This window comes from Siphateles boraxobius, unplaced genomic scaffold (genome assembly GCF_051911475.1).
Source record: "Siphateles boraxobius isolate OS27281-9 unplaced genomic scaffold, OSU_SipBor_1 18, whole genome shotgun sequence".
Lineage (NCBI taxonomy): Eukaryota > Metazoa > Chordata > Actinopteri > Cypriniformes > Leuciscidae > Siphateles > Siphateles boraxobius.
Window position 1 is genome coordinate 3,321,410 of NW_027508788.1, and position 27,463 is coordinate 3,348,872.

General features: G+C 38.5%; 1 protein-coding gene across 6 annotated transcripts in view; it reads left to right on the forward strand.

The window, feature by feature from the left end:
• vav2 (vav 2 guanine nucleotide exchange factor) overlaps window positions 1–24,089 on the forward strand; it is a 273,666-nt gene extending 249,577 nt beyond the window's left edge. The window contains exons 9-29 of one of the 6 annotated variants that reach the window (XM_077232884.1): window positions 4,131–4,230; window positions 5,797–5,892; window positions 6,846–6,914; window positions 7,103–7,189; window positions 8,441–8,526; window positions 8,606–8,738; window positions 9,095–9,109; window positions 11,050–11,159; window positions 11,244–11,345; window positions 14,731–14,819; window positions 14,942–14,955; window positions 15,192–15,213; window positions 15,520–15,647; window positions 17,555–17,626; window positions 17,818–17,879; window positions 18,255–18,371; window positions 19,187–19,274; window positions 19,993–20,116; window positions 21,401–21,487; window positions 21,763–21,917; window positions 22,168–24,089. In XM_077232884.1, coding sequence (XP_077088999.1) covers window positions 4,131–4,230; window positions 5,797–5,892; window positions 6,846–6,914; window positions 7,103–7,189; window positions 8,441–8,526; window positions 8,606–8,738; window positions 9,095–9,109; window positions 11,050–11,159; window positions 11,244–11,345; window positions 14,731–14,819; window positions 14,942–14,955; window positions 15,192–15,213; window positions 15,520–15,647; window positions 17,555–17,626; window positions 17,818–17,879; window positions 18,255–18,371; window positions 19,187–19,274; window positions 19,993–20,116; window positions 21,401–21,487; window positions 21,763–21,917; window positions 22,168–22,215 — 1,804 coding nt within the window. In that variant the 3' untranslated portion in view covers window positions 22,216–24,089. The remainder of the gene's footprint in view (window positions 1–4,130; window positions 4,231–5,796; window positions 5,893–6,845; window positions 6,915–7,102; window positions 7,190–8,440; window positions 8,527–8,605; window positions 8,739–9,094; window positions 9,110–11,049; window positions 11,160–11,243; window positions 11,346–14,730; window positions 14,820–14,941; window positions 14,956–15,191; window positions 15,214–15,519; window positions 15,648–17,554; window positions 17,627–17,817; window positions 17,880–18,254; window positions 18,372–19,186; window positions 19,275–19,992; window positions 20,117–21,400; window positions 21,488–21,762; window positions 21,918–22,167) is intronic. The other 5 variants (XM_077232885.1, XM_077232887.1, XM_077232886.1 and 2 more) reach the window with 5 other exon arrangements.
• Window positions 24,090–27,463: the final 3,374 nt, after the last annotated feature.

Here is a 27,463-nt window from a genome sequence, read left to right on the forward strand (position 1 = left end):
AGAAGAGCTGTAACGTGACTTGTTGAACACGCAGTAAAAGCTGACGCACGTTTTGTTCCGTGCGTTTTAACTGAAAAATGAGTACTCCGAATCTTTATTAAAAACCAACAGGCTGGGGACTTTAATTTTTTGTGGTTGTCTGTATTTGGCAGACGTGAAATACAAACAAGGTCTCGCAAAGACTGCAATACAATATTTGTTCCTCCATCACGTCCTGGTGTGTACAGTGAATGCATGCTGAAATTATTGTTGCGTGGCTACATAAAAATTTAAGCATATGTGATGCATTGCTGCAATTGGTCTGACTGGCGTGTGTGTGTGTGTGTGTGTGTGTGTGTGTGTGTGTGTGTGTGTGTGTGTGTGTGTGTGTGTGTGTGTGTGTGTGTGTGTGTGTGTGTGTGTGTGTGTGTGTGTGTGATGGGGTTCTTTTTTTAGGCTATACTCTTGCAATTGAACATGATAGTTACGTTTACTACTTAAAAATGTCATCAAAGCTAAAAATCATATCTAGTCGAACCGCATCACGACATCGCTACAAATACAGTATGGGATTAAAATCAGCGAACATCAATAGGCTTAGACTACGTTACCTTGTTTCAGCGAATTAAGTGTGTAATGATCCCACACTTTAGACAATTTCTGCCGTTTATTTACACATATATTTTCCGCCATCGCGCCAACTAAATTCAAAATATATGCTTCCTGAACAGGTCCGTGTGAATAAACGGTCCGTGTGAAACAATCAAATCCCTGCACTGCGCGTATAGTGCGCGTCATAGGAATTTAACGAGGCTTCGAGGCAGAGATTTTGCCTCGAGGAATTTTTGTAATCGAGTAACTCGAGGAATTGTTTCAGCCCTACTCACTTGCTTACTCTCATGACAGCAACACAACTAAAAATATTCCTAATGTGTTGGACCTTTTATCGAAAGTAGCCTACATATACCTGTTGAGACATGCCTTCACAATTACCCGTAAGAGCTGTGATTGTGGTGTTTGAGTTTAGAATATGCTGTGTTTTAGTAATTCAATTGGTGCCACTAGTGTCGCCGAAACTACATACTTCACCTTTAAATGGTACGGTGCATCAGCTTAGGGCACACTAAAAGACTCAGATCTGAATCGGAAACGGCAATTAAAAAACACCATGGCAGGTGTTAATTTAAATGTATGCCCAAAGTATTTTAAATTAAGTATAGTATAACAAATATTAGTAGCCTATTATAAATAAAATATAAGTAAAATATCATTATGATAAATATAAGTATGATTAATAAAAATATAAGTATGATTAATAAAAATAAGTTGAAATAATTCATATTGATGACTTTAACAAACGCATAGACTATCGATTAACAACTTCAGATAGTTACAGTAGATCTACTTACAGTAGGTCGGTCTTTAACAGTTTATAAGTTTTCGTAAAAAAAAAAAAAAAAAGAACTTCCCTTTGGAGAAAATAAAATGCTATCTAAATATTTTTTTCTTTATTTGATTTAGTCTAGTTAGTTTTGTATCAAATACAGTGTGATTTTCGGTGATCGAGATCTGGCAGTGACAGAATTTTTTTTCTGCTTGGGTAAGGGATTCGTTGATTGCTTTCGCTGCACATGAAATCCCCCATTTGCCAGCAAACCAATGAGAATATGGGACAATAATGACGATACATAACAACAGAGCATATGTGCCAAAGCCTCGCTTTCCCGAAACCTTCCGTAGCTTGATTTGAAGATTTGAGAAAAAATAATCATTGTTTGGCAAATAATGAAATGACGGACAGTTGCATGTGTATTACCAAAATTTTATAATGTAAGCTTTATGGTACACCTCAAACAAGGGAATTTATAGTAATTGATAGTGTTAATATTGATTAGCAAGTCCACGAATGGCTTCGGTATGCAGAGAATTCACAGCTTATATGGACTGCACACCGCTGATATGATGTGATCTTTATATATATATATATATATATATATATATTTATACATACTAGGATAATATATAAATACTGAGGCATTAGAAAACCTGTTCTTGACTTAAATTAAGATTCCTTTTCCGTTATTCTTGCTTTGTTTCAAGTGTCCTACATTGAGCACCGTCTCTCCCTTGCAGTCCTTTTTATGAGGCACCTGAAACATTTAATCTGGAAATTGCCTTGTAAAGAAGACCTTCATGTTCAATTATGTCTGTGACATCTGTTATTACAGCTAATTCCCGACACCTGCTCCCGCATTTTCAATATGCTTTTCAGCTCATAATTGAGCGAGGCCACCATTAATCTCCATCAGTCCATTTCCATGAGGAACCAAGCCGTCTCTCTTGTTCCAGATTAGCCTTTAATCAGGCCTGCTTAGCCCAAGGGCACAGAGGCCCAGACATTGAACAGAGCAGCAGGGGAGCCCCCTTCTCAGTTCAAGACTACAGTTTCAGTTAGCTCTGCGCTCCTTACAGTAGTGGGTGGCTCACGTCAATGTATAGAGTTGAGACTTGGAGCCTGTCCTGGATTGCAGTCCATCAAGTTATACCACCTCAATTAACTGAATTTGAGTTGATCATCATCCATTGATTCATTCGACCCCATCCACATGTGTTTGCCCTCATTGGTGGATAATCCAGTTTGGATTTATAAATGTATATCTTGCTTTAATCAGACCACTTATCTTTCCAGATTGTATCTTTCTTTTTGTGATTCTGGCAATTTATGGGAAAATGGAATTACAGGCAATTTATTCTTCTGATCACTAATGATGATTATATCTTATAGAGTGAAACTGGCTTAACCAAGACCACAATTAGGAGTCAGGCAAGCCGAGAGTATCCAAGGGTTTGAGCTTGCCAAATGTGCCAGTTTGTGTCCTACTTAATTCAGAGGCAGAAACCTGCGATACACGTGGTGCCAGCATCTAGGCTAGACTACTTTGAGCTGCTTCCAGATTGTGTTGATCACTATCAGGAGTCTATTGTGAAATCTAGTAAATGTGTCTTGATGTTCTCAGTGGCCTAAATTAACTTGTACACAATCCAGAATCCATCAAAATGCTTGACTCAGATTCTTTTGATAAAGAGAGCGCAACAGATCTAGCTTAATTATGAAATCATGTAACACTGACTATCTGTTTATTACTTGTAGCCTAGACTTTGTTTCTTCTTAATGGTTTCAAGTGTTAAAGTAAAAATTTAAATGAACCCAAAGATGGATGAAAATTCTGTCATCATTCTGACACGATGACAGATTGATGTTCCAAACCCAAATTAATTTATTTATACACAAATCATCTGTTGTTTTCCGATATAATGTATCGGTTTTATTAATATGTTGAGACTGATATTGAGGCTGTTTCTCAATTCTAAGACTGCGGACATGCAGAACGGACATGCATTCTCGTGGAGACCGGTCATGCCAGGCTATCTTGAAAAAACGTAAAGGTCACAAGAACACAGAACTCATCTTTGTGAGAATTGAGATGTGCTGTGATCGTGTTACTCAACTTAGTGTTCAGCACAAATAATGCAGAGGGACAGCACCATCCAATGCACAATAAACATAACATCACATATGTCATAACCTATTCAAATATTCTATTACATGATTGTTTTTATTTTATATATTTTTATTTCACATGAGTATTTGTGTAAATGAATATGTATAACTAATGTTACTCTTTGTCAATTCTTTTAAATATGTCAATTAAAAAGTATGACAGGCTGTCTCCAAGTATTAGAACTTTATAGCTAATATAATATAGAAAATTATACCTAATAAAACGACAAATGTTTACTTTCACGAGCCATCACGTATTTGCAAGCTTTCAACGAGAATCTCAAAAGTGAGAACAAGAAAATTTTAAAGCTTACAAGCCATCGTACTTTGTCCGCCCACAATGATTTTTGAGATTTTTAAGGGTTCGATTCTCTCAAGTCTGCACTCAATGCATCCTATCAAGAACACATCCGAAGTACTTTCATGCGTCCTCTGTACTTGCATTTTTAAGTATTAGAACTGTTTTTTGACGGTTGATGATGTAGTATGCAAACAAAAGGACGCAAGATCGCTTAAGAAAGCATTTTGAGTAACGGCCTGAATATCATCGCAGGGTTATGGCATCAGTCTTTTGATCTTTCCTTTGTAGACTGCTCATCTACGGCCAGTACTGCAGCCATATGGAGAATGCTCAGAAGACACTGGATGAGCTGATTGCCACACGGGAAGATGTCAAGTGTAAAGTGGAGGTAGGCTCTTACTATAATCAGACTCTTCAGTTGATATATTGTATGGTACACAGATGTTATTTAGTAGTGTTAATGAGTAGAAGTGCTTGAAATTTGTAAAAGCAGTCTAATATTATACATTTTAATGGTATTTTGATGTTACATGTATGCAGTGTCATCTATACTGTGTATTTACTATATGTGTGTGTATGTGTGGATATATATAATATTATCTACATATATATATATATATATATATATATTAAATTATGACAAAATTAAATTTTCTGGGGTGAACTATCGCTTTAAGTAAAAAAATAAATTATGTAATATTCAGTAAAATAATGAATAAATCTACTAAACAGCATGCAGGTTTGACGCTCTCAGTTAAAATGTATCATCAGCCAGTGCAATGCGCTGAGGCAGAGACACTGCCTCAAAGAGACTCTTTTAACAGCTCTTTCTCCCAGAGACCGCTCCAGTGGTCAGCCCCAGCACAGCGTTCGCTCTCGGCAGACTGCTGTTGACAGTTTTGGGACATGAACTAATTTTACTCTGTGCTAATGCTACTCAGGACGAAGAACTACAGGGCTGTTTTTGTGCCTGCCAGTCTGAGGCAGTGTGGGTTACTTTAATGACTTAAGAAATAAATACTGGCGAGAGAATCCATTATGTCCAGGCGGGATTACAGATGAAATTACAGATGAAATCACAGCAACCCCAGTTGTGGACACACTTGTTGACAAATTCACATAATTATCGTTCTGTTATCTCACACACAAGAAGGGCTCTGTAATCTAGTACAGTCCATTCATAGCGCAGTTACGAGACCTCGTGGAAAGAGACGAGAGCCTCTAGTAATGGATTAGTCAGAGTTCCTTCATCTGGAGGGAAGTGGAGTCACTGGTAGTCATAGAGATGATGAACCTCTTCCTCAGACCATTCTGAATGTCAAGCGTGACATTTGAGTAGTCTGTCCTACTTGCTTGCTTGTCAAATGAGAACAGGGAGATTAAAAATGAAGAGATTAACGCATAAACTGAAGACGACAAATCCGCAATGTAGAGGAAAAGATAACATCTGGTTTACAGTTTATACACTGATCTGTTTCTGATCTTATTGTGCATGATTATTTACTGTTGAAGCCTGTTTCCACCTCAGGGTAGAAATAAAGTAAAGTCACATTGTGAGATATAAATTTGTAATTATGAAAATGTAAAGTTGCAGGTGTGAGATGTAAAATTCACATTTTTTTTTTTTAGAGTTGAAAACAGGTTTCCGTAGTATACACTGTTTGAAAGAAAACAATTACCATAACCATTAATACAATTTGGGGACTTAACCAATAACCTCATTGTCCAACAAGTCCTATTCAAGTCCAATGATTTTTCCATGATCCAATGAAATCCTAATCGATAAAAGTCTTGCTTTACATTATTTTTCACTGTACAATTTTGTCACATTCTTGAAGGCCGTCTTCAGCGATGTTCAGTTTAAAATACTACTTATTTTTTTAGTGTGTTCCGTATTTTTCTGAGAGTTTCCTTTTAAAAATTGCTCACCTGTTGCAATAATCCTCATTTACAGGAGTGTACCATGAAGGTCCAGGAGGGAAAGTTCAAACTGCAGGATCTTCTGGTTGTCCCCATGCAGAGGGTCCTTAAATACCACCTTCTGCTTAAGGTGAGACCCACTACTCATCATCAACAATATTATGAGCTCATCTCTCACTAAGTGAGTTTAAGAAAAATTAAGGAACCTGTTCAACTTCCATTTATTCTGGTTTGAGGTTTTTAAAGCTGCTCTGCTGCACAGCACCTCCTGTGAACCTCAAAACCTTATAAAACATTCAGACCGTTTTACCTCATCCAACAAGACCCATGTGGCTCTCCACTCTGCCCAGCCACTGCTAATAGAGATCATGTATAAAACAGGACGCCCTGCATGATACAAACCATCATTAATTCACAACACACATTAATAATGGATGCGGAGAGTGTGACGTGACAGAAGGGCAGGATATAGGGAAGTGAGCACTGGGGGGTGTATACACTGACACTGTTTAAATCAGCCATGCTTAAATCATATTATCCGTACCCCATTTCATACACTCCAATCCAGGGAGTGCTAATGTGTTTGATTTGTGTTTGAGATAGCACATGTTTGTTTCTAAATGGTTTGCTAAATCTAACAAGTCCTCCTTCCTTTGAGGACATCCTCAATCATTTTATATGATAAATATGTATAAAATGATATACATGTATATACATCGTTAATTGGAAAATGCAATCAGTGCAATCACTTGTAAACAATTTTATCGACAATTGTTGGGCAGCGATGACAATGATTCTGTGTGCTTCTATGTGTATTTCTTTTCAGCTAAATTATATGGTAATACAGTATATCCTGCATATTTACAAGTTTCTTTGCGCGTCTATGTTTCCGTCTGTGTGCGTGTACAGTATGTGAGAGGCAGAAAGAAAGCGTGCTTTCCATTGATGATAAAAGGTAATTTATTGGGAAAAACACGGAAATGGTAAAATATCACCTGGATGTGTCATCATGAGTTTCATCCCTTTTACCATAAACAGACCAAGTCTGTATGTGTGACTTATTATTGTGTTGTGTTTCTGCAGGAGTTAGTAAGTCATTCTATGGACCGTCCGGAGAGGCAGCAGCTTAAAGAAGCACTAGAAGCCATGCAGGTGTGAACTCTGATAAAACCCTCATATACACCTTAATATCCCAGTACAGTGTTTGATGTCAAGAGTTGGTTTGTAAATTAATTATCCCTTAAAGATTTTTTTAATATATAAGGATCTCCGGGACTTTGTATTTTGGGGGACGAGTTTTTATCTGTGTTTTACCTTTGTCTATTTATCTGTCTTCGAAGGACCTGGCCATGTACATCAATGAGGTGAAGAGAGACAATGAAACCCTGAAGAAAATAAGTGAATTTCAGAGCTCAATAGAAAATCTAGTAAGTGTTCGTGAAGTTGTGAGATACAATGGCATAATCAATGCAGAAAGAGTGCACACATTAAAGTTTGGCCTGTAATAATTAATTTGATGACCCTATTTGATTAAAATATGGGCCTTATCTACCTCTGCATTATATTTTTCATGTGTATTTCTGTCCAGTTAAATGCTGTGCTAATATATTATGCATATTCAATGGCCAACCTACTGTTTGTTCGGTTGAGGTACCTCGATAAATGTAATATCGATACTGAGAACATCACAGCTGGTATCAGAATTTTGTAATTGACTTAAAGCTTTTTTACTTGTAGCCTTTATGAGGATTGCAAAAAATCAGGTTGGACCCCTCTATTGTGTCCTTTGCAAGACTTATGATCTCTGAGTTCATGCACATTTCAGCATGCTGGCCAATTCCTCTTTATCCCCAAACATTTAGTTGTTTACAAGCCTCCACCTGCCCCCCATCTGTCACTTCTGTTCAGTAAAATAAATCCTGAAAGCCTCCAGGCACACAATCACAGAACATGTTTAGGACTGTTTAAAGGGAATGAAATCAGTGTATCCTCTCCCAGTGGCTAATGTAGGAGTTAGTGTATCAGCTCTGGTTTATTTATGTTAGGGTCTGTGCTGCAGATGACGCCTGCAGCTATACATCAATGAGGCATGACACTTACAGACAAAAGACATTCACTGTGGGCTTTGCCATGCCTTTAATAACTCCTAATATATCAGCATTACTGTAGTACTTTTTACCTCTTTACTTCTTAAGATACTCTTCTTATGTTTATACAGTATATGTATACAGGATATTTTGCAAACAAAGACTCTTGAATTTTTTTTTGACATTAAACATTTTGAAAACGTACAAAGATGGAAAGAACAAGCACTGTCATTCTAGGTTAACCAGACTGATGGAAATGTTTTACATTCATCAGTGACTGGTTCACAAAAATAATCTGCAAACAAAACTGACATGCAAAAATGTTTCTAAACCCAAACCTTTGAAATGCTTACCAAACGAAAAGTTTTTAGGAAGTTTGGCAGACGGGCAGTATTTGAGAAATCTGTCATTACTTTTGCAATTCCATCTGATGCAATAAGATAGTGAATTAATTGCCTTTAACTTATATTTAACCTGTAATATTCCATACAGGAACATGTGATGCTTGGATGTATGTCACAAAGTAATGTTTGAAATTCCTCAAGCCTTTATGTTAATATAAATGTACTGTGTGTGCACGTGTTTTCACAGCAGGTGAAACTAGAGGAGTACGGTAGGCCAAAGATAGACGGAGAGCTTAAAGTGTGCTCTATAGTTAACCGGACCAAACAAGACAGGTACGACTGCACCTTCATTATGTTTTCATATACTACAAAACAGATTGTAATAATTTTTTCCTGTGTTTTCTTTACCTAGATACATCTTCCTATTTGATAAAGTTGTGATTGTTTGCAAGAGAAAAGGCTATAACTATGAGTTAAAAGAGATCATTGAACTTCACTTTTACAAGATGTCAGATGACCCCATGAATAACCGTGACATGAAAAAGGTGAGAAACCTTTGATTAACCAGCCATCGGGCCTGTTTCAGAATAAATATACCTGCCATAATTGATTACGGCAGTGATCTTGATGTTTTGTGTTAAAATTGCAAAGGGATGATCTGATCGTTTGCTTGGTAAATCGCACAGTTGGATTGCGTTCATTAAAGCATGATGCTCATAATTTCAACCAATCAGAGATGATGCACTGCCCTCGTCAATGCTCAAGCTTGTGTGTAAATGCAGAGAAGTTGATGATTCTAACAATCAGGAATTTTTGCATGTTTGTGAGAATGCATGTGTAACAGGGTGTCTCTCTTTCTCTCGTTCCCTCTCCGCCTTCAATCTATTTGCATGCCTACCAGTCGAGTGGAAAAATGGTAAGCTGAATGCTCATGTTCTGTAAGCATTGAGGTGCTATGATTATAGCTTCCACTTCTGTGATGTTGTGATCTGTTTCCTGTCATCTCAAGAGATCCACAGCAGCTTTATTCTGCCAGAATTGAATCAGCTGTTTTTACAAATCAATTTGATTAAGATGTTTCCAAAAATGTGCTGCAGAATCCATTGAGATGCACTTTTCAAAGTTTTCAAAGTTGTTTTTCACTTGACACAGCATCTAAAACACCCCATTAATCCACATCTATTAGCTTTTTAGATATATGCTAGTCCAGCTAAATTAAATTAACTTTTATTAGATGTACACTATTGTTTGGGGTCACTAAGATTTAAAAAAAAAAATACTTTTTTCATTGCTTATGCATTGTTACAGAATTCAAATAATTACTGTTATTTTGAACTTTCTATTCATTATAGAATCCTGAAAAAACACGTTTTAAACTATGATAATAGCAAGAAATGTAAATTCAGCATTAAATCAGCATATTAAAATGATTTCTGAAGGATCATTTGAAACTGAAGACTGGAGTAATGGTGCTGAAAATTCTGCTCTGCCAAATTACATTTTAAAATGTTAAAATTAGGGCTGCAAGGGATTCATTTTTTTACCTAATTACACAATTTTTTTTGTAATCGCACATCAAATTTGGCTGAGAAAAGAATCAAATAGACATTAAAAAAAGAGCTTTAGGAAAAAAAAAATTTATATGATACAACATAGAATTGGGGCCATGGGGCATGGGGGTAAGTAAATTATGACAATTTTCTTTTTTGGTTTTTATATATATATATATATATATAGTTTATAAAGTTTTTTTATTAATATGGAATTTTGTACTATTTTTTATGAAATGATTCTCTAAATAAGAAACTAAAACTGTAAGAAGGTAGTGGTAAATGTCTAAATGAGTAAGATATTGAGTCATTCATCCATTCATTAGATTCGTTCAAACGGCTGATTCATTCAGGAATTTAATAAATGGCTGCATCCAAAATCGCATACTTCCCTACTATACGGTAGGATGTATGTGACAAAAGAAGTATTTCCGAATTCACAGTACTCCTAAAAGAGTAGGCAAAAAGAAATTAAACACTGTGTGTTGCTCGGAGACACACAGTAGCTCTGCTCTGGCTTTATAGGTAATCTTTTTGAGTAAAAGCAGACAATATTGGGTCTAAAATATTCAAATAATTTTAACTTCTTATTTATTTAACTGTTGTATAAAATCAACATCACATCATGCAGTAAGTTTTTGCATCAGGTTCATCACCTATCAACTGTATGAACTGTAAGATGACTTACTCAGGTCTGTGGTGCATTAAATGCATTAAATAATTTGAACACGTTATTTTTTCAGCTAACTAATTATTTAATTAATAATTGTTAAATCAACAGCCCTAATTCAAATATATTTTTGATCAAATAAATGTAGCCTTGCTGAGCATAAGAGACCTCTTTAAAAAAAAAAATCAAAAATCTTACCGACCCCAAACTGTAGTGATAACTGTAGTATTTAAAATAATTGATGACTCATCCTGCACTACAAAGTGCAGGACGAGTTTATCCAAAGCTACAAAAGCTACAGACTAGCAAGCAGCAAATCATTGTTTGCAGCATGATGAAGCTAAAGGCTTTTGGCTATTTTCAAAAAAAGGAAACAAGCAAAAATGTCCCGCTCAAACATCCTGTTTCAATAGCAAACTTGTCAATACTGAAAGAAAACATCAAGCGAATTAGGCCTTTAAAAAAGCTGCATTTTTAGCATGAGATTCATTGGAACAGCCAAAGAAATACATAGACAATTTAAATGATACAAAAATTTAAAAAAAAAAACAATCCGAAACCATTTTCAATCCATTGCTGCATTCTCTTTATATCTCTCCACCATCCCTCCATCATCCATCTTCTTTCCGCCCATAGTGGTCCTATGGCTTCTACCTGATCCATCTGCAGGGGAAACAGGGCTTCCAGTTCTTCTGCAAGACAGAAGATACCAAACGCAAGTGGATGGAGCAGTTTGAAATGGCCATGTATGTTAGAACCGCAGTGTCAAAATTACACCAGATTTTGCTCTTTGATCACCCTATCACATGTGCAATTATTTATCCACACAGGTCAAACATCAAACCCGAAAGAGCCACTGCCAACCAGCACAACTTCCAAATGCACACGTTTGAAAAGAACACCAACTGCAGAGCCTGTAAAATGCTGCTGAGGTGAGAGCTCTCTCACACAACCGCCATTCTTACTGAATTACAGAGGCGGCGCAGTCAACCGAGGCTGGCTTTGACCCATGTTACTAGGCTACTGGTTTGACCTCTATTACATGAGCTGCTTCACTGATTGGCTGTATTGACTCGTGTGAAATCATACTGCGCTGACCTAAATTTACCACCCTGCAGTGCAGGTCAGTGTGCACATTGGCTGCTAATTATAACGGCTCCATGTTTCAATCTGTGTGCAAAATGGCCTGAATTTTGTTTGGGTGTTGAATGTTGCCGCTTAGTTGTACCGACATATGGAGTCACGTTGGGTGATTGTTGGGGCTGTATTAATGCACAAGTTGGCTTCCAAAGCCAAGCGTCACTATTACAATGGCTCATGCCTAGAATTTGAACAAGCTTTTAAGTATTACATTTCAGTATGTGGCACACTGTTTGCGCTACGGAAATGAAGGATACCTCAAATTGTGTAGCTTGTTGAATCATAAGCAATGAAATGTGTGCCTTTGGCGTCACAGATGATAAAATTGACACACGACACACGAATGCTATCTTAGAATTGCTTTAATGTAACATTTATTGTCTCAGAATGTGGTTTTAGAATATAACAAGTTGTGGATGAATTATGGTGAGGGAAAGAATGTCATATCTACTCTCAAAACAAACACAACAGAATTATATAGAGGCTATTCATATGAGCATGTTTAAACTAAAGGATTTACACCTTCATTCATTTGAAATGCTACTTCCCATAGGAAGAACAGACAACTAGTTACTGACATGATGCATATCAATATACACATAGCTGAAGCAGATTTTATATATCGTCTTGGTCTAAACTAGAGTGAGGTTTATGTATAATAACGTGCAAATAAGTGGGGCAGTCTGAAATTTGCCCCGATGGCTCTCATTTAGAGTGCACTGCAGATCCATTTTTCACCACAGATTTACATTGGGAAAATTGTGGACGCTGGGGAGGACTCAGGCACCCTCTACGGGATTAGATTTTTCTGAGTGCCGTTGAGTTTTGGCGAAAAAAGGTGGTAGGTAATTTGCTAAATATTCTGAAATATTTGAAACATTTAAAGGGGCTAGTCTGTTATTCTATCGCTGTCCGAGTCCAGAATCCAAAAAAAAATTCTCCCACCACATATGTAAAAATATATAATTTTTTTTGACTAACATCAAGGTTGTGTGGAAATTTAATTGCCATCAGATTCCACTTCTCTGAGTTTACAGGAAGAGATCAAATCAAAATTCAGTGTTTAAATATTTTTTGACCACTGAACACCATACGATATCTGTTGCGATTCGCTGTAATTTTCATGCATTTTAAAGATGTACTCTTTATAGTACCAAAATGCTGGAAAGTATTTACAAGAACAATATTTCATCAACGCTCCATCTCAGCGAGTGGGAGTTGTTAAAAGCAAAAGGGAAAAGAGAAGAAAAGTGTGTTAACATTTTGAAATGGGCCATTATTGTGGTAGCAACTTGCATGCATGCAATACAGTTTTAAAATAGTATATACAATTATATGCATATGCAGCTTTATGTTTACCTCATGTAAATAAGAGGCCGCATTAACTTATTTCTGCTAATTTAAACATTTTTAAACATGCATCATTTTGAGATAAAATGCAAGTCAGAAAACCATTTCATGTATCATGTATCATCATGTATCATCAAATGTAGCGCGTCTATCATCCAATTTTTAAACAGGAGATTTAAGGCGAGAAACGGCAGGCAAAAACATATTTTTTTGTTCACTGGTCAATTTTGAGATTTTGGGATATTTGTCTTCAATTACATGTCTTCTTTCAGACTTGTGGTGAAAAAAAGTCTGAAATACACATTTAGGTCTTTATGTACACTTTGTCTGTTTGCGTCTGTAGATTTCTCATAAATTCATCAAAAGTTGTCGTTATAAATCATCCCTCTGCTCCGCGATCTGCACTCTATCATCACACACACCGTTAGAAAGCTCTCTCTCTCGTGTACAATATTGTCGGATCCAAATATGGTCATTTCCTTTTTATCAGCAACCAATCGTTGAAGTAAAAAGGGGGATTTTACTCTAAATGCGCAATCTCATTCGCTGATGCTAAATCTTTAAAGCCCGTTTTCTCAAAATGACTTTTCTCACATACTCCAAGTCCGAAATCTCCACTTCAGTAGCACCTATATACACCAAACTTTCCAGTCTTGTATCTAGTTATAGTATGAAGACATTTACAGAGGGATTTGTAAATATATTATTCCTAGCCTGATTTATATAACATTGTATTCCAAAAAACATGTCGAAAATCATTTTTTTAAGGCTATTGGCAGTATATTCTGATTTACAGGATAGAAAAAGTAGAAATCCCTCTGTAATTTTTTCCCCATCTAATATGTGAACACAATGAAAAAATAATTTTGAACCTGGCTTTATCCAATACTCGGATTTCGTTTTTTTTTTTATATATGCAAATTAGCGCATATTTAATTAGATAATGCCTCGTTTGCATATTTAAACATTAAATTACAGAAAACTTGTAATAAATTTTTTTCTCATCTTAATGTAGGTAATCAATTTGCAAAGTTTCATGGTGATATCTGCTAGCTAAAAAATTACCCTATTCACCTGTAGTGTCTCGCCTTAAATAATCAAATAATAAATATGATATTATTGAACTATTATTAAATTAAATATGATTATTATATTATTTTTATTCAAAGCATATCACATTTTATTAACAGCAGAGTAGACAATCATGTGACTGACCACGTGAGCAGTGTGTTCCCAGGTTTGTAGGATAGGATCACAAAACTCCTTCACAGTGAATAAATCGACATCCGAATGCATGAGTTTTAGCACTAAGATGTAATGCAAATGTATCATTACAGACATCCACATGAGAAACAATTAGTCTGAACAGGGTTTTAGGAAACATGAATGTCTCTAAAGTCCTCTGGTAAATCTAGTCCCTTCCAAATAGGGCTTTGGTCAGCATGGACTAAACTTCTATTAGGACAGTAATTGTTTCTTATGTGGAAAAAAAACAAAGCAGGTTTGAATCTGGTAGAGACTTGGTGGTAGGCTCTTTTGACTAGAAACCACCTAGAACAACTTAGCAATTGCTTAGCAGTGCCTTGGCAACTACTCACAACATCTTAGCAACGTGGTTCTAAGATATGCATGGGTGAGCATGACTCAAAATCAAAAGAAATTCTAGTTGTTGTGTTTGGATGAGTTTGATATTCGGTAGGACCTCACGAAATCAAGACATTTTATCGTACTATATTGACATTTCTCGTTTGTCAGAGCCCTAGCTGCTTTCAGATCCTTTAGCATCAGTATATGTGTCTCACTTTTATTTTATCATTCTTTCTTTAGGGGTGTTTTCTACCAGGGATACTACTGTCCACGCTGTGGGACCGGCGTCCATAAGGAGTGTCTGGAGGTCATTACCATCTGCAAAATTAGTACGTCTCTCACAGAAAGCTGCTTCTTAAAGAACCACATTTACATTACATCTGCCCTAATTAAAGAGAACAAACTGACCATACCTCTCTTTCGGTTTCTCTCTCTCTCATTATTATTTCAGGTCCCCATGATTCGGTGAGTTTTTAGTAGCCTGAACCAGTAAACTCCCATCTCTCAGATTACTCCACACTAATGTCTAGTGAATTAATCATCCACTCTCAATGACTTTTACCAAACTTCACTACTTTATTTAATCTTAAAGTTTCTCCTCAATTTTGAAAAACACTTTAAAGATGCCTAATATGCTTAAATTAAAACCATATTACACTTTGAAGTGCATTAAATCATAAATTCACTTCTGTCTATTGCAGGAGCCAGGGCTTCCACAATCAGGTAAGAATATAAGTAAAATCTGATTTTTGTCTGTCTTCTGAGATTCTAGTGCAGTTATGTCCATATGAAAAATTTAGATACTGCGCACAGCTTCAGGCTCTTAAACTGAAATGGACCACATTCAGCGCACTCGCTCCAAACTAGAAATTATATTTCAGCTCTCTGCTGACATCTAGTGTATAGTACATGCATGCAATAAACATAGGGTATGTGTGGGTGGGTTCTAAGAAAATCAATTATAAGGGTCCATGTACTTTGTTCTTCTTGCAGTTCTGATAAGATTTTTTTTTAAATTGTGTTCTTAAGGTCCAAAGATGGTGGCCATCAAAAATTACAATGGTACCCCTGCCCTGCCAAGCAAGACGCCACTCTGCTTTCAGACAGGAGAACTCATTGAGCTCCTGAAGGGAGATCCAGACACATCATGGTGGGAGGTATGATATTATAAAATGAAACATTTGCCATGTTTACAGTGAAGACCTGTTCTATGGTCCAGAATTTACACTTTTTTTTCTAGGTGCCAAATACTAATAAAATAGCTTTAGTTCAGTTGGCCCATTTTAAGAATGATAGTATTGTTTTAAATGGTACAAAAACATCAGTCTCTTTCTGATGTAAACGAATCATATTAGAGATGCAACCAAATCAGAAATACAATTTCCTAAGAGGTAAGAGACCTGTTAAGTCACAGGTGTTAAGGGACATGGATGCACCTAGCCATGCAGTCTGCATTTACAAACATTTGTGAAAAAATGGGTCATACTGTAAGTGATTGAAATATTGAAACCTTTAAGAACAGCAGCCACTCAGTCATAAATCGGAACACCACGCAAAGTCACAGAGCGGGTTCACTGTGCTGAGGCGCATGGTGTGTAAAAGTCACCAACAATAGCGAACGACTGATTCAATAGCTGAAGAGGTCCAAGCTTACACTGGCATGAATATCAGCACAAAAACTGCAGTGGGAGCTTCTTAGAATGGGTTTCAATGGCCGTGCTGCTGCTTCAAGCCTCACATCACCAAGTACAATGCCTAGCATTGGATGGAGTGGTGTAAATCGTGCTTCTGTGTTTGGCAGTCTGATGGGCGGGTCTGGGTTTTACAGATGTCAGGAGAGTGTTACCTGCTTTGACTGCATTGTTTCTATTGATAAGTTTGATGATTGAGGGATAATGGTATGGGGCTGTTTTTCAGGGGTTGGACTAGGCCTTTTACTTCCAGTGAAGGGAAAATATAATGCTTCAGCATACCAAGACATTTTGCTGTGCTTTCAACTTTGAAGGAAAAGCGTGGGGAAGGCTGTTTTCTATTCCAACATGACTGTGTCCCCGTGCACAAGGTCCATAAAGACATGGTTGGATGAGTTTGGTGTGGAAGAACATGACTGGCTTAGCCTCAACCCCATCAAACCCCTTTGATATGAACTGAAACAAAGATTTCAACACCAGTCTCGTCCAACACCAGTGCCTGACGTACACAAATGCTGTGCTAGAGGAATGGGCAAAAATTTCCAAAGAAACGCTCGAAAATCATGTGGAAAGCCTTCCCAGAAGAGTGGAAGCTGTTGTAGCTACAAAGAAGTTGACCAACTCCATATTAAGTTCACCCAAAAATGAAAATTCTGTCAATAACTACTCCAACCCCATAAGACTTTCGTTCATCTTCAGAACACAAATTAAGATATTTTTGATTAAATATGAGAGCTGTCTCACTCTTTCTTCTGTGTGGGCCTTTGAGTGAGTTCACACTACATGAACTCACTCAGAGGCCCACACAGAATAAAATGAATAGTTGAATTAAGTCGTTATTTTTGTTGTTTTCTGTGCACAAAATGTATTCTCGTCACTTGACAAACTTAAGTTTGAGCCACTGAAGTCACTTGGACTATTTTAAACATTGTCTTTACTAATTTTCTGGGCCAGCAATTTTCAATTACATGGAAGCCTATGGAGGAGTGAGAAGGCTCTCAGATTTAATCAAAAATATCTTAATTTGTGTTCCGAAGATGAACGAAAGTCTTACAGGGTTGGAACAACATGAGGGTGAATAATTACTGACAGAGTTTTCATTGGATGAACTATCCCTTTAAAGTCTATTTATTTAGAATGTGACGCAGTTACAGTCCCTGTTGGTGTAATGGTCAGGTGTCCCAATCATTTTGTCCATATAGTGTTTTTATGGCCAGAAAAAAAAAATTTCAGTTCACACACCATTGGCATTAATTTGGACCCAGGTCATACCTAATATAGTTTGAGTTCTATAAACTGCTGTCTTATTTTAGGGGGCTTAAAGTCCTTAATTCATTCATCTTTACCTGTCATTCTTTGCATTTTTCTCTAAGGGCAAGCTCATCCAAACCCAAAAAACTGGCTTCTTCCCCAGTTCCAATGTGAAACCATGTCTAGACCCTAAGGTACAGATTCATAAAACCAAAATAGAATAATTTTAACATTTACATTTTCTTAAATTATTCCTAATATTTTTTATTTCTCTTAAATATATTGTACTGTATACAAGAAGTATTAGACAATGTTCTATACTATTAGAAATGAAACCAGCCCCTGTGGTATTTTATAATTTTGTTGACGGTTTTCTTCTCTACAGCCTTGCCAGTCATTTTCCAGCCGTCAGTCCTCCAGAGAAACAGATTACTACGTTTATCCCTGGTATTTCATCTTGAATCCATTTTTACTCTTTACAATACCAAGATACTACAATATTTATTTTGTTTATAATCACTGTTCACAGTCTCATATTATATATTACATTATTAATAATATATTATAGTAATAAGTAATAAGTTATAGTAATAAGTCTTTGCAAGTATGCTACTCTCCTTTGATCCAGTGAAATTTGCATGGAATTATATATGTCATAACTAGAATCAATGATGATGATTGATTAGCTTTAGGCTAATTGTGAGGCATGTTAGGTCTTTATTGTGTTTTAATGAGGTAACGACCTCTGTGAGAGCTCCTGTAATGATGTACAGGGTATTGAACGGGCTTGTGAATGTGTTGTGTTTTCCCTGTGGGCTTCAGGTTTGCAGGAAACATGGAGCGGCAGCAGGCCGACAACCTGCTCAAGTCTCACAGCAGCGGCACCTATCTAATCCGAGAAAGAACAGCAGAGGCTGAGAGATTCGCAATCAGCATCAAGTGAGTATTACATGTATTCGTGTCCACAATAGAACATTCTGTTCTTCTTCTTTTAGTATTTTGTCAGTCATTAGCTATTTTCCATCCAACTATTTTAATGCGTATTTTGGGATATCTCATAAAAATCACTGTATGGAAACGCAAATATGCACATGAAAAACGTATGCGCTCAATTGAGGCGGATAATTTTTTATTCAATAAGAAGACATGCATGTAAGCTACAATAAAAACACTTTTACCAAATAAATCCCTCAATCCACAACAAAAAACTCATGTGACTTTGCCTCATCAGTGGTTGTGATTGGATAACTGGACTAACCAGTGGACCAATTTCATTGCACATCATCTTTAATGTTGGTTTGATCATTCTGAAATGCCTGAGCCGATGTCTGTCATAAAAATGTATTTGCTTTAATTCCCTCCCAGAATCGTCTCACATGATTGCATGTCCAAACACCAGGAATCCGCACGCCAGATAACATTAAAGCGTTTATTGGGTTTTTATGTCATTTATGATGTAGGAAAAAAGAGCCACAGTGGATTCCCCGATTGCAGCAACTTCCATTTTTATTATTACATTTACTGTATTTTGTGCCAGTTTCCCAGGAAGTGACGATTTTGTTCTCTTGAACACATGGGATGGAAAGAATACATTTATTCACAAATGTTTTATTTTCGTTTGATATTCCAATTTTGCACAAGTTAAGTTCGCAACTAAATAAATATGCCTTCCATATATAGTATGAAATGCAATATTATTGCGAAACGTTCTATGAGTTTTGTGAATGATGGGAACATTTCTCTCCTTTTAACAGGTTTAATGATGAAGTGAAGCATATTAAAGTTATTGAGAAAGACAACTGGATTCACATTACAGAGGCAAAGAAGTTTGAAAGCCTTCTGGTAAGAGAAATGTCTTGCATTTTTGCATTGAAAAAACTTTTTCTGCAGTTTTACACAATTAATTCACTCAAAGCACTTAACACAGATTTCAGTACAGGTTTCACTGTAGATATTTCATTTCGTGTCTATACTTGTACACACTAACATTCAAACATTTAAGGGTAAGTAAGATTTATTTTAAAAAGAAGGGAAAAAATTCAGCATGGACACATTTTTTGATCAGAAATTACAGACATATAGTGTTACAAAATATTTCTATTTCAAATGAATGCAGTTCTTTTGAACTTTATATTCATCCAAAAAGATACAGTATATATATGTGTGTGTGTGTGTGTGTGTGTGTGTGTGTGTGTGTGTGTGTGTGTGTGTGTGTGTGTGTGTGTGTGTGTGTGTGTGTGTGTGTGTGTGTGTGTGTGTGTGTGTGTGTGTGTGTTTTATAGTAATGTTATTTTATTTTACAGTTAGTAATAATATTTCACAATATTACTGTTTTTTTTTATATAGCCATATGTTGAACGGCTGCCAAAAAACAAGATGTGTGATGCTAATACGGCTCTGGTTCATTTACATGGAACCAAAGCCTTATCCAACCCTACCTAAATCTTAAAATAAAAATCCCTTGCAAATATTGGTCTTTCTTCTGGAAATGCAGTTCTAGTTTCTCAGCTTCTTTTCTGAAACTTCTGTAAGTAACTTTAGTTATGTTTCTTTTTTACAGGAGCTTGTGGAGTATTATCAGATTCATTCACTGAAAGAGAGCTTTAAGCTGTTGGACACAACATTACGGTACCCTTACAAGTCCCGGGAACGCTCAAGCTCTCGCACCAATACCCGCTCACCAGGTAAACGTTCACTGCCATAATTCTCTGTCTTTTATCTCTCTCTTTTTTCTTCTCCCTTTCTCCCTTCTTTTTTTATTTTCACTCTTTCTGCTTTTTTGCTTTCTCTGCCCCACATTTATTATTGAGCCCCCACCAATCTGGCCAGCAGCCTTCCACAATCTTTGGACACACTCTGGAAGTCTGAACAAACAAACCCTGCCAGCTGGTCCCGCCCTCACATTCTGTATGCTCCGCCTTCTCGTATTTCAACTGCCATTCATCTTAGGCTTGATTGTTAAGGAGCCGCCCACTCTGGCTGAGCTGAATAGGTTATAAACAGATGCTTCATTGGATGTATTATAAGTTCTGCGCCTTTGTCCTCCTTCCAGCCAAGCTTAACTGGTATTCACTGATATTTATCCTAGTGCGTAAAGACAGTGCCTGTTTCTGAGAATGTGGAAGCTGTCTAAAGGAATCATTCACCCAAAAATGAAAGTTTTGTCATTCACTCACCCTCATTTTGTTTCAAACCTCAATGACTTCCTTCCATGGAACAGAAAAGGACAGAATATTCACTCAAGTCTTTTTCCTAATCAAAGTTGTAATTATTTAATTTAAATTAGTTAAAACATTACAATTGACTATTTTAAATATGTTTTTTAAATAAATATTTTAAAATGTAATTTATTCCTCTGAATTTCCAGAATCATTACTCCAGCCTTCAGTGTCACATGATCCATCAAAAATCATTCTAATATGCTGATTTTTTGCTCAAGAAACATTTAATATTAGTATCAATGTTGAAAACAGTTGAACTGCTTAATATATTTGTGGAAACCATCATACAATTTTTTTCAAGATTCTTTTTTTGTAACAATGTAAAAGTCTTTATTATAAATGTATTCTTGCTAAATAAAGGTATCAAATCAATATCTTTCAAAAAATTATAATGACCCCAACCTTTTAAAAGGAAGCGTATATAGATGAAGAAATTAGTTTAGATTGCATTAGAACAACATGTCAGAGTAACTGGTTTTTTGGGTAATCTGCATCTGTAAGAATTCTAGCTACTTTTTTCCACGTGCAAACAACACGCACCTTGCTGACTCTGTTACCTTGTCTTAGTTTGGTAAGGAAACCACGTCCTTGAACTTTCTTTACCCTGTTGTGATGTGCAACTCTGCTGTGCCTTCCTCATTTGTTTGCTCTCTCTCTCTCTCTCTCTCTGTCTCTCTCTCTCTCTCTCTCTCTCTCTCTCTCTCTCTCTCTCTCTCTCTCTCTCTCTCTCCCTCCCTTCTGTCTCAGCAGCCACCTGTGCTTCCTACAACTTCTCCTTCCTCAGTCCTCAGGGCCTCAATTTCTCCTCTCAAAGCTCTGCTCCCTTCTGGTCAGGTACTGCGCTTTTTGCTCATGCTTCTGCATCATCCATGCCACCTCCCCCAATTCCTCTTCAATTTCAGTCGCTTATCCACATCCCTCCCCTGATTGTGTTTTCAGCATCCTCTTGTTAGGGCTTCAGAAATGTATAAAATTATTGTAATAATACTGCATTCATTAACATCTCACTCACAACAATAAGTTGTCCACTCATCTGTTGTATAAGCATTTGATGGTGCTCTTCAGCATTTTACATGCACTAATCTCCGGATGTTGTTGGCCTTATACAGTATTCACTCCCAGGGTAGTCAGCACAGCTGTGGCGCGATACAACTTTGCCGCTCGAGACATGAGAGAGCTGTCCCTGCGAGAAGGGGATATCGTCAAGATCTACAGCAAGATTGGTGGGGACCAAGGCTGGTGGAAAGGAGAGGCCAATGGCAGGGTAATAAAGCAAGCAAATGTTATAAGCGAATGAAAAATTGGCCAGTTGGCCATTTTTAAAGCAACTTTTATGATATAAAATAGTTTATTGTTAGTAAAACATCCAGTTGGAATACATTGGCCAATCACATTAGAAGACTTTAAATTAACTGTTGTATAATGAAAAACTGAGCAAAATTTGAACATTTATTTTCAATGTGTGAGTCTGAGGTTCTATATATTCTCAGATTCTGTCTCTGTTTTCCATTCAGATTGGTTGGTTCCCCTCCACGTACGTCGACGAGGAGGGGGTGCAGTGAAACTTTGGAGTCACAAATCGTCCAATTGCATTCTGATCCACAGCCCTCTGAGAGGACTCTTTGGTTTCCAAGGCAACACCTAATGGAAGTCTTTTTGCTGGAAACATACTTTACAATGAATATTTGTACTTCTGTCTCTTTTCATCATGTAAGAATATGCTTTTTCCCTTTCTCGGAATGTCTGTCTCATCTCTGTGAAGAAAACTGCTCGGAGTCTGTTCGTTCTCAGTGTGGGGAGGAGGAAACTGTGAACAGAGCAGTACTTAAAGTGGCCAAAGGACAAGCATGGCTTTAAGTTTGTACAGTAATACCTGTATCGTGCGCTGACGGCCACAGGGGTATAACGGGGGGGTGGGGACATATAAATAAATATATATATATAAATATAATTTATTAAAGAGATGTATCTATGATTAGAATGCAACGTTGAACATTTGTTCAACAGCACCAATGCAAAGAATATAGAAGAGCAGAGCAGATGCACTTTGCATTTCTTTACAGAGAGAATTTGCCTTAGTAAATGGTAATGCCTTTAGATGTGGAGGTAAAGAGATGGATTCAGACTCATCTTGCACATACAAATTTGTACATCTACCCTGTCCAAAAATATGGTGCCTTTTTATACATGTCTTCACTCCCAACAGAGTCTGGTTTATATAGCTGCAGCATTAACGCCCTGTTCTGTAGTGGTGCTCTCTCACGACGCTATCCAACCATTCAGCTGGACTCTGCTCAACCAGAAGACCATAAAAGAGACTCAACATTTCTTGGACTGAAATGAGCAGATGTCAGATCTGCTCATCATCTCACTGGAACAAGGGGAATCTAACTGAAAGTATTCAGTCGTGGCTGGAATTGCTTTTACAGTGAAAAATACAACCACCATCATGTCTTCCTCTTCCTTCAAGAGTATGGCAAAAGTGCAATGGAGTATCAGGAAGAGGTTCCTTAAACACTGTTAGCTGTGATTAGCATTTATTTCCATGTTCTTAGTGGTCCAGATTTGGACTGAAAAGGGAAAATTTAATGCTGTTCTGTGCACTGATTTTCATGAATACCCAGAAGTTTTTGTGATTTTTTTTTTTTTTTTTTTTTGCCTTCTACAAGCACATACATATTTCCCTTTCACGTTTCTCGTCTGCAGCCTGCCGCATTACAGTATCTTGCCTTAATGGTGGACACTTGGTGCTACAGTCCTACATATTGAAATCCCTGAGTTAGGGCAGAATTTTCTTTTTTGCTGTTGTTGTGGACGAGGAGACCCACTGCTGAAGAACCTTAGCCATCAAGTGCACTTTATCTGTCCAGAGACCTTTTAACACAGGACACCACATTGCAGACCAGGACATTCAAATTTCATATTATTTAAAAAAAAAAATCAATGTTGTTATTTTTACCTCTGGAGGGGGGAGGGGGGAGTATAAAATCCTTGACACTGATCAGTGGTCCCTCAAAGTCTGATATTGAATATACTGTAAACTCTGTAAGTACATGGATGTGTCCCTCAAACAGTCCTTGGAGAAAAACCTTTTGCTGTTGCCGGCCATTATAAATCGAACCCCTGAATTGAGGTTGGAGAGTGCTGGACTCTAATAAAGCATCGGACATTTTAGCCGTGCTCCAGGCTTGAATACAGCTGTCTGCAGTGATGGAAGTGCAGCTCATGTCAAGGTAGCGCTGGCTTATGGGCTTAGTACCTGTTTGTGTGTAGTGGACAAAAAAAAACCATTGCATGTGGTCATAGATATTACAACTGCTGTCCGTGGACCCTGAAAAAAAGATTTTCAAAAATATTGTGTACATTTTTTTTTTTGAATGGTCAGTTATTTGGAAACTGAATTCTATCATGAAATAAATATTTCTTTTTTTGCCTATTTATAGTGTCCTCATTGTTATGATCGATGGATGGATAGTCATGTGTGTAGATAGTGATGGATGGAGATAGATAGATAGGACAATGCCTATTGGTAGTTAATAGTGTGATGCAAGACTGCTCACTCCAACAGTACATTCTCTGATGTATGTTTATGATCGCCACTAGGGGGAGCCAACTTACTAGCCTTTTTCCATGACATTGAAAGCACCTGACATGATTTTGTTGAACAGTTTTCATTTAGCCTGTGAAAGATTCAGACTGGTCATATGCCATGGTTACAGCTGTTCATACCATTTTCTCTAAAATACTGGCTTGGATCTAAGCACCATCTGTGCAAGATTTCACATCTGTTCCGCACATTACGATCAGATCCACATAATAGATCTGTTCACCAACTAACTCAGCACCTACTGACAGAGCTCCCTCTTTGGTTTTAGTATGACTATGTTAGCGTACTGTTATCATTAAGGTACTGTAGTGATCAAAACAATGACAAAATTCACATTTAGATGATGTAAGCATTATTTCACTTCCGCCAATATGGATAAATAATTAGACAAAATAGACTATGGTATATTCACACCAGCCAGGCATAATTCCCTGCAAGAGAAGGGTTGCTACAATATGTTACGAAGAGTCCATTTGGTAGAGGGAGCTATTTGGTGATCTGGTTCATAATTTGTTTTTTGGTCAAAAGCATCCTTAGTATTGCTATTAATTTATGGAAAATATATATGCTTACATGTATTGCCTTTAGACATAATTTAGGTTTGTAATTTAGGTTCCTTTCGAGATCGGTTCACTTGACTTTGCATCGGTAGCTGACACTATTGGCAAACCTCTATTGCAGGGGTGCCCAGTCCTGTTCCTGGAGATCTACCTTCCTGCAAAGTTCAGATCCAACCCTGATCAAACAAAACTGAACCAGCTAATTAAGATCATCAGGAGCACTTGATGATTACAGACAGGTGTGTTTGATGAGGGTTGGATCTGAACTCTGCAGGTAGATTTCAAGAAACAGGATTGGGCACCCCTGCTCAATTGCATTGTGCCAGTAAACATTATTGGCCAATAATAATTTAGCGCGTGTGTGATGTGCAGAGCCATCTGCTTTATAACACGACGATGGGCTGTCATTGCCTCAGAATCTTTCTCCTTCAAGCTATTGTAATACGAGACTCGCCATTGATCTACGCACTCAGAAGGATAGATAACGCTTTCTTTCACCAATCCTCTTCATGCATCTTGTGTCTGGGACAAGCCAATGCCAAGATGCCGCTTGACAGGCCGGGCTGTCAGCACTGCGAGTAGATGACAATCGGGGTGCTGTACACGAAACTCTGTTTCTGCTGCCCCCGCCACCGTTGAGCCGTGGGACAGGAAGCTTAAGGCTCCACTCTTATGCTGAGGACAGTTCTTTACCCCTCCGATGGAGCCCACAAGCTGATTTCTTGGTGCTTCAGACGATGATGTGATGTACGCAACGGTGATGTACGCAAGAAGGATGACTGGTGAAGCAGCTCTGTCCAGGAAGAGGACGGTCCTCCTGGCTGCTGAGCTGTTAAGGGTCCTCACGAAAGTGGTGTAGGAGTTAGGCGTGGATTGGTCAGCTCTCAAGGAGTGAAGAACCATTTGTTCACAAACAAGTTGTTTCTGCAGTTGGGCCACCGAGCTGCTGCTCCCCAGTAGGCTTGGGTATCGAGTATCGCCTAAGCTTGCCGGTTCGTCCGCTAGCTTCGCCGGCATCGCTCGAGTCACTCACCGATGGACAGCGGCCGCCGTCTGCCACCGCTTCTGCCATTGAGATCGACGAAACAGCCGAGGCTTGTTCTATCCTGGCGTCGGACAGCGAAGATTGGGCGAGCTCTGTGGACCTCCCCTCCGCTGTTCTTGAGCCTTCCGGGAAAAGAGCGGGCATTGAGTCTGAGTTGATGCGTCTGCTCTCTCAAGCCGTCGACAACCTCGGCCTCGACTGGGAGGCGCCCGCGCAACCCCCGCGCAACCGACTGGATGGATGTTTCCTCAAGAAGGACCTCTCCCCATCACAGTCCAGACCCGCGCCTTTTCATCCTGAGCTTCACGAAGAAGTCGCGAGGTCTTGGAACGCTTCTCAGCTTCTCAGCGCCGCCAGGCCCGAGAACAGAGACCGCGCTCTCGCTCTGCTGGACGCCGCCCCCCTCAGCGCGGGCCCCGGCCGAGGATTGAGATCAAGCCCGAGGTCTCAAAGCCTTCCAAGCCATCCTAGGAAAGCGACGGTGTTCAAATCTCGCTGCGGCCGGATTTTCACCGAAACATTTCGCTCGTCCAGTTCCATGCGATGTGACTGTTCCAGTGTATTTAGCAGTCAACAAGTCGGTTCATTTGCCCGCTTGCCTGCACACAACAGCCGTTTTTACGGCTACCCAGATAAATCCAATAAAGAGTGTATTTTCTGGTGTCCCGGCCATAGCCGATGGTGTTATGAGTGTTGTAAGAATGCCTACGTCACAGTGCCCATTCCCACACACAGACACAGCCCGCCACAGTTCAGGGCTAGCACAAATAAAATTGACTCATTTCGATTGTGCAAATGTAGTGAATGTGCCCACGACACAGTGCCCACAAACACTACACAGTGCGTGTCCCACGGTTTCTGTAAAAACGAAACCAACACATATTCAGTCAGCGCAAGCCGACGGTGTTTTCAGTGCAGTAAATGTGCCCGCTGTCCCGCGCCCACATTCACTCACAGACACACTGAACCCTACGGGGTTTGTCCCGCTCGTTCTCTCTCCACAATTTGTCATAGAGAAAGCGAGTGCGAACAGGCTGCCCGCCGTGATCGGCGCGCCCCCCGCCTCGCACACTTTAAACACAGTGTTCATGTCTCAGCACACCGAAGCTCTGCAGCCGCCGCTGTGCCGCGGCCAGAGCCCGGATATCATTCTGCCTCTAGCTATCCACGCGAATGCATGGGCAATGCTTCCCGGGGTATCAGAATGGGTGTTGAACACTATAAAGAGAGGCTATCCGCTACAGTTCGCTCGACGTCCCCGCCGTTGCACGGCGCGTGTCGAAACCACGGTGGACAACGAAGTATCTCATCTTCTTCGAACCGAAATAGCGAAACTACTGAGCAAAGGGGCCATAGAACCTTTATCTCAGGCTCAGAGCGAAGGGGGTGTATACAGCAGATATTTTCTGGTACCGAAAAAAGACGGGGGTCTCAGACCCATTCTAGATCTGCGACAATTGAACAAAGCGCTTCTGAAACGCAAGTTCAAAATGCTGACAACCAGCAAAATCCTCGCGCACGTGCGCCAGGGAGACTGGTTCATGTCAATAGATCATGTCAATAGATCAATAGATTCATGTCAATGGGCCTCATGGCCT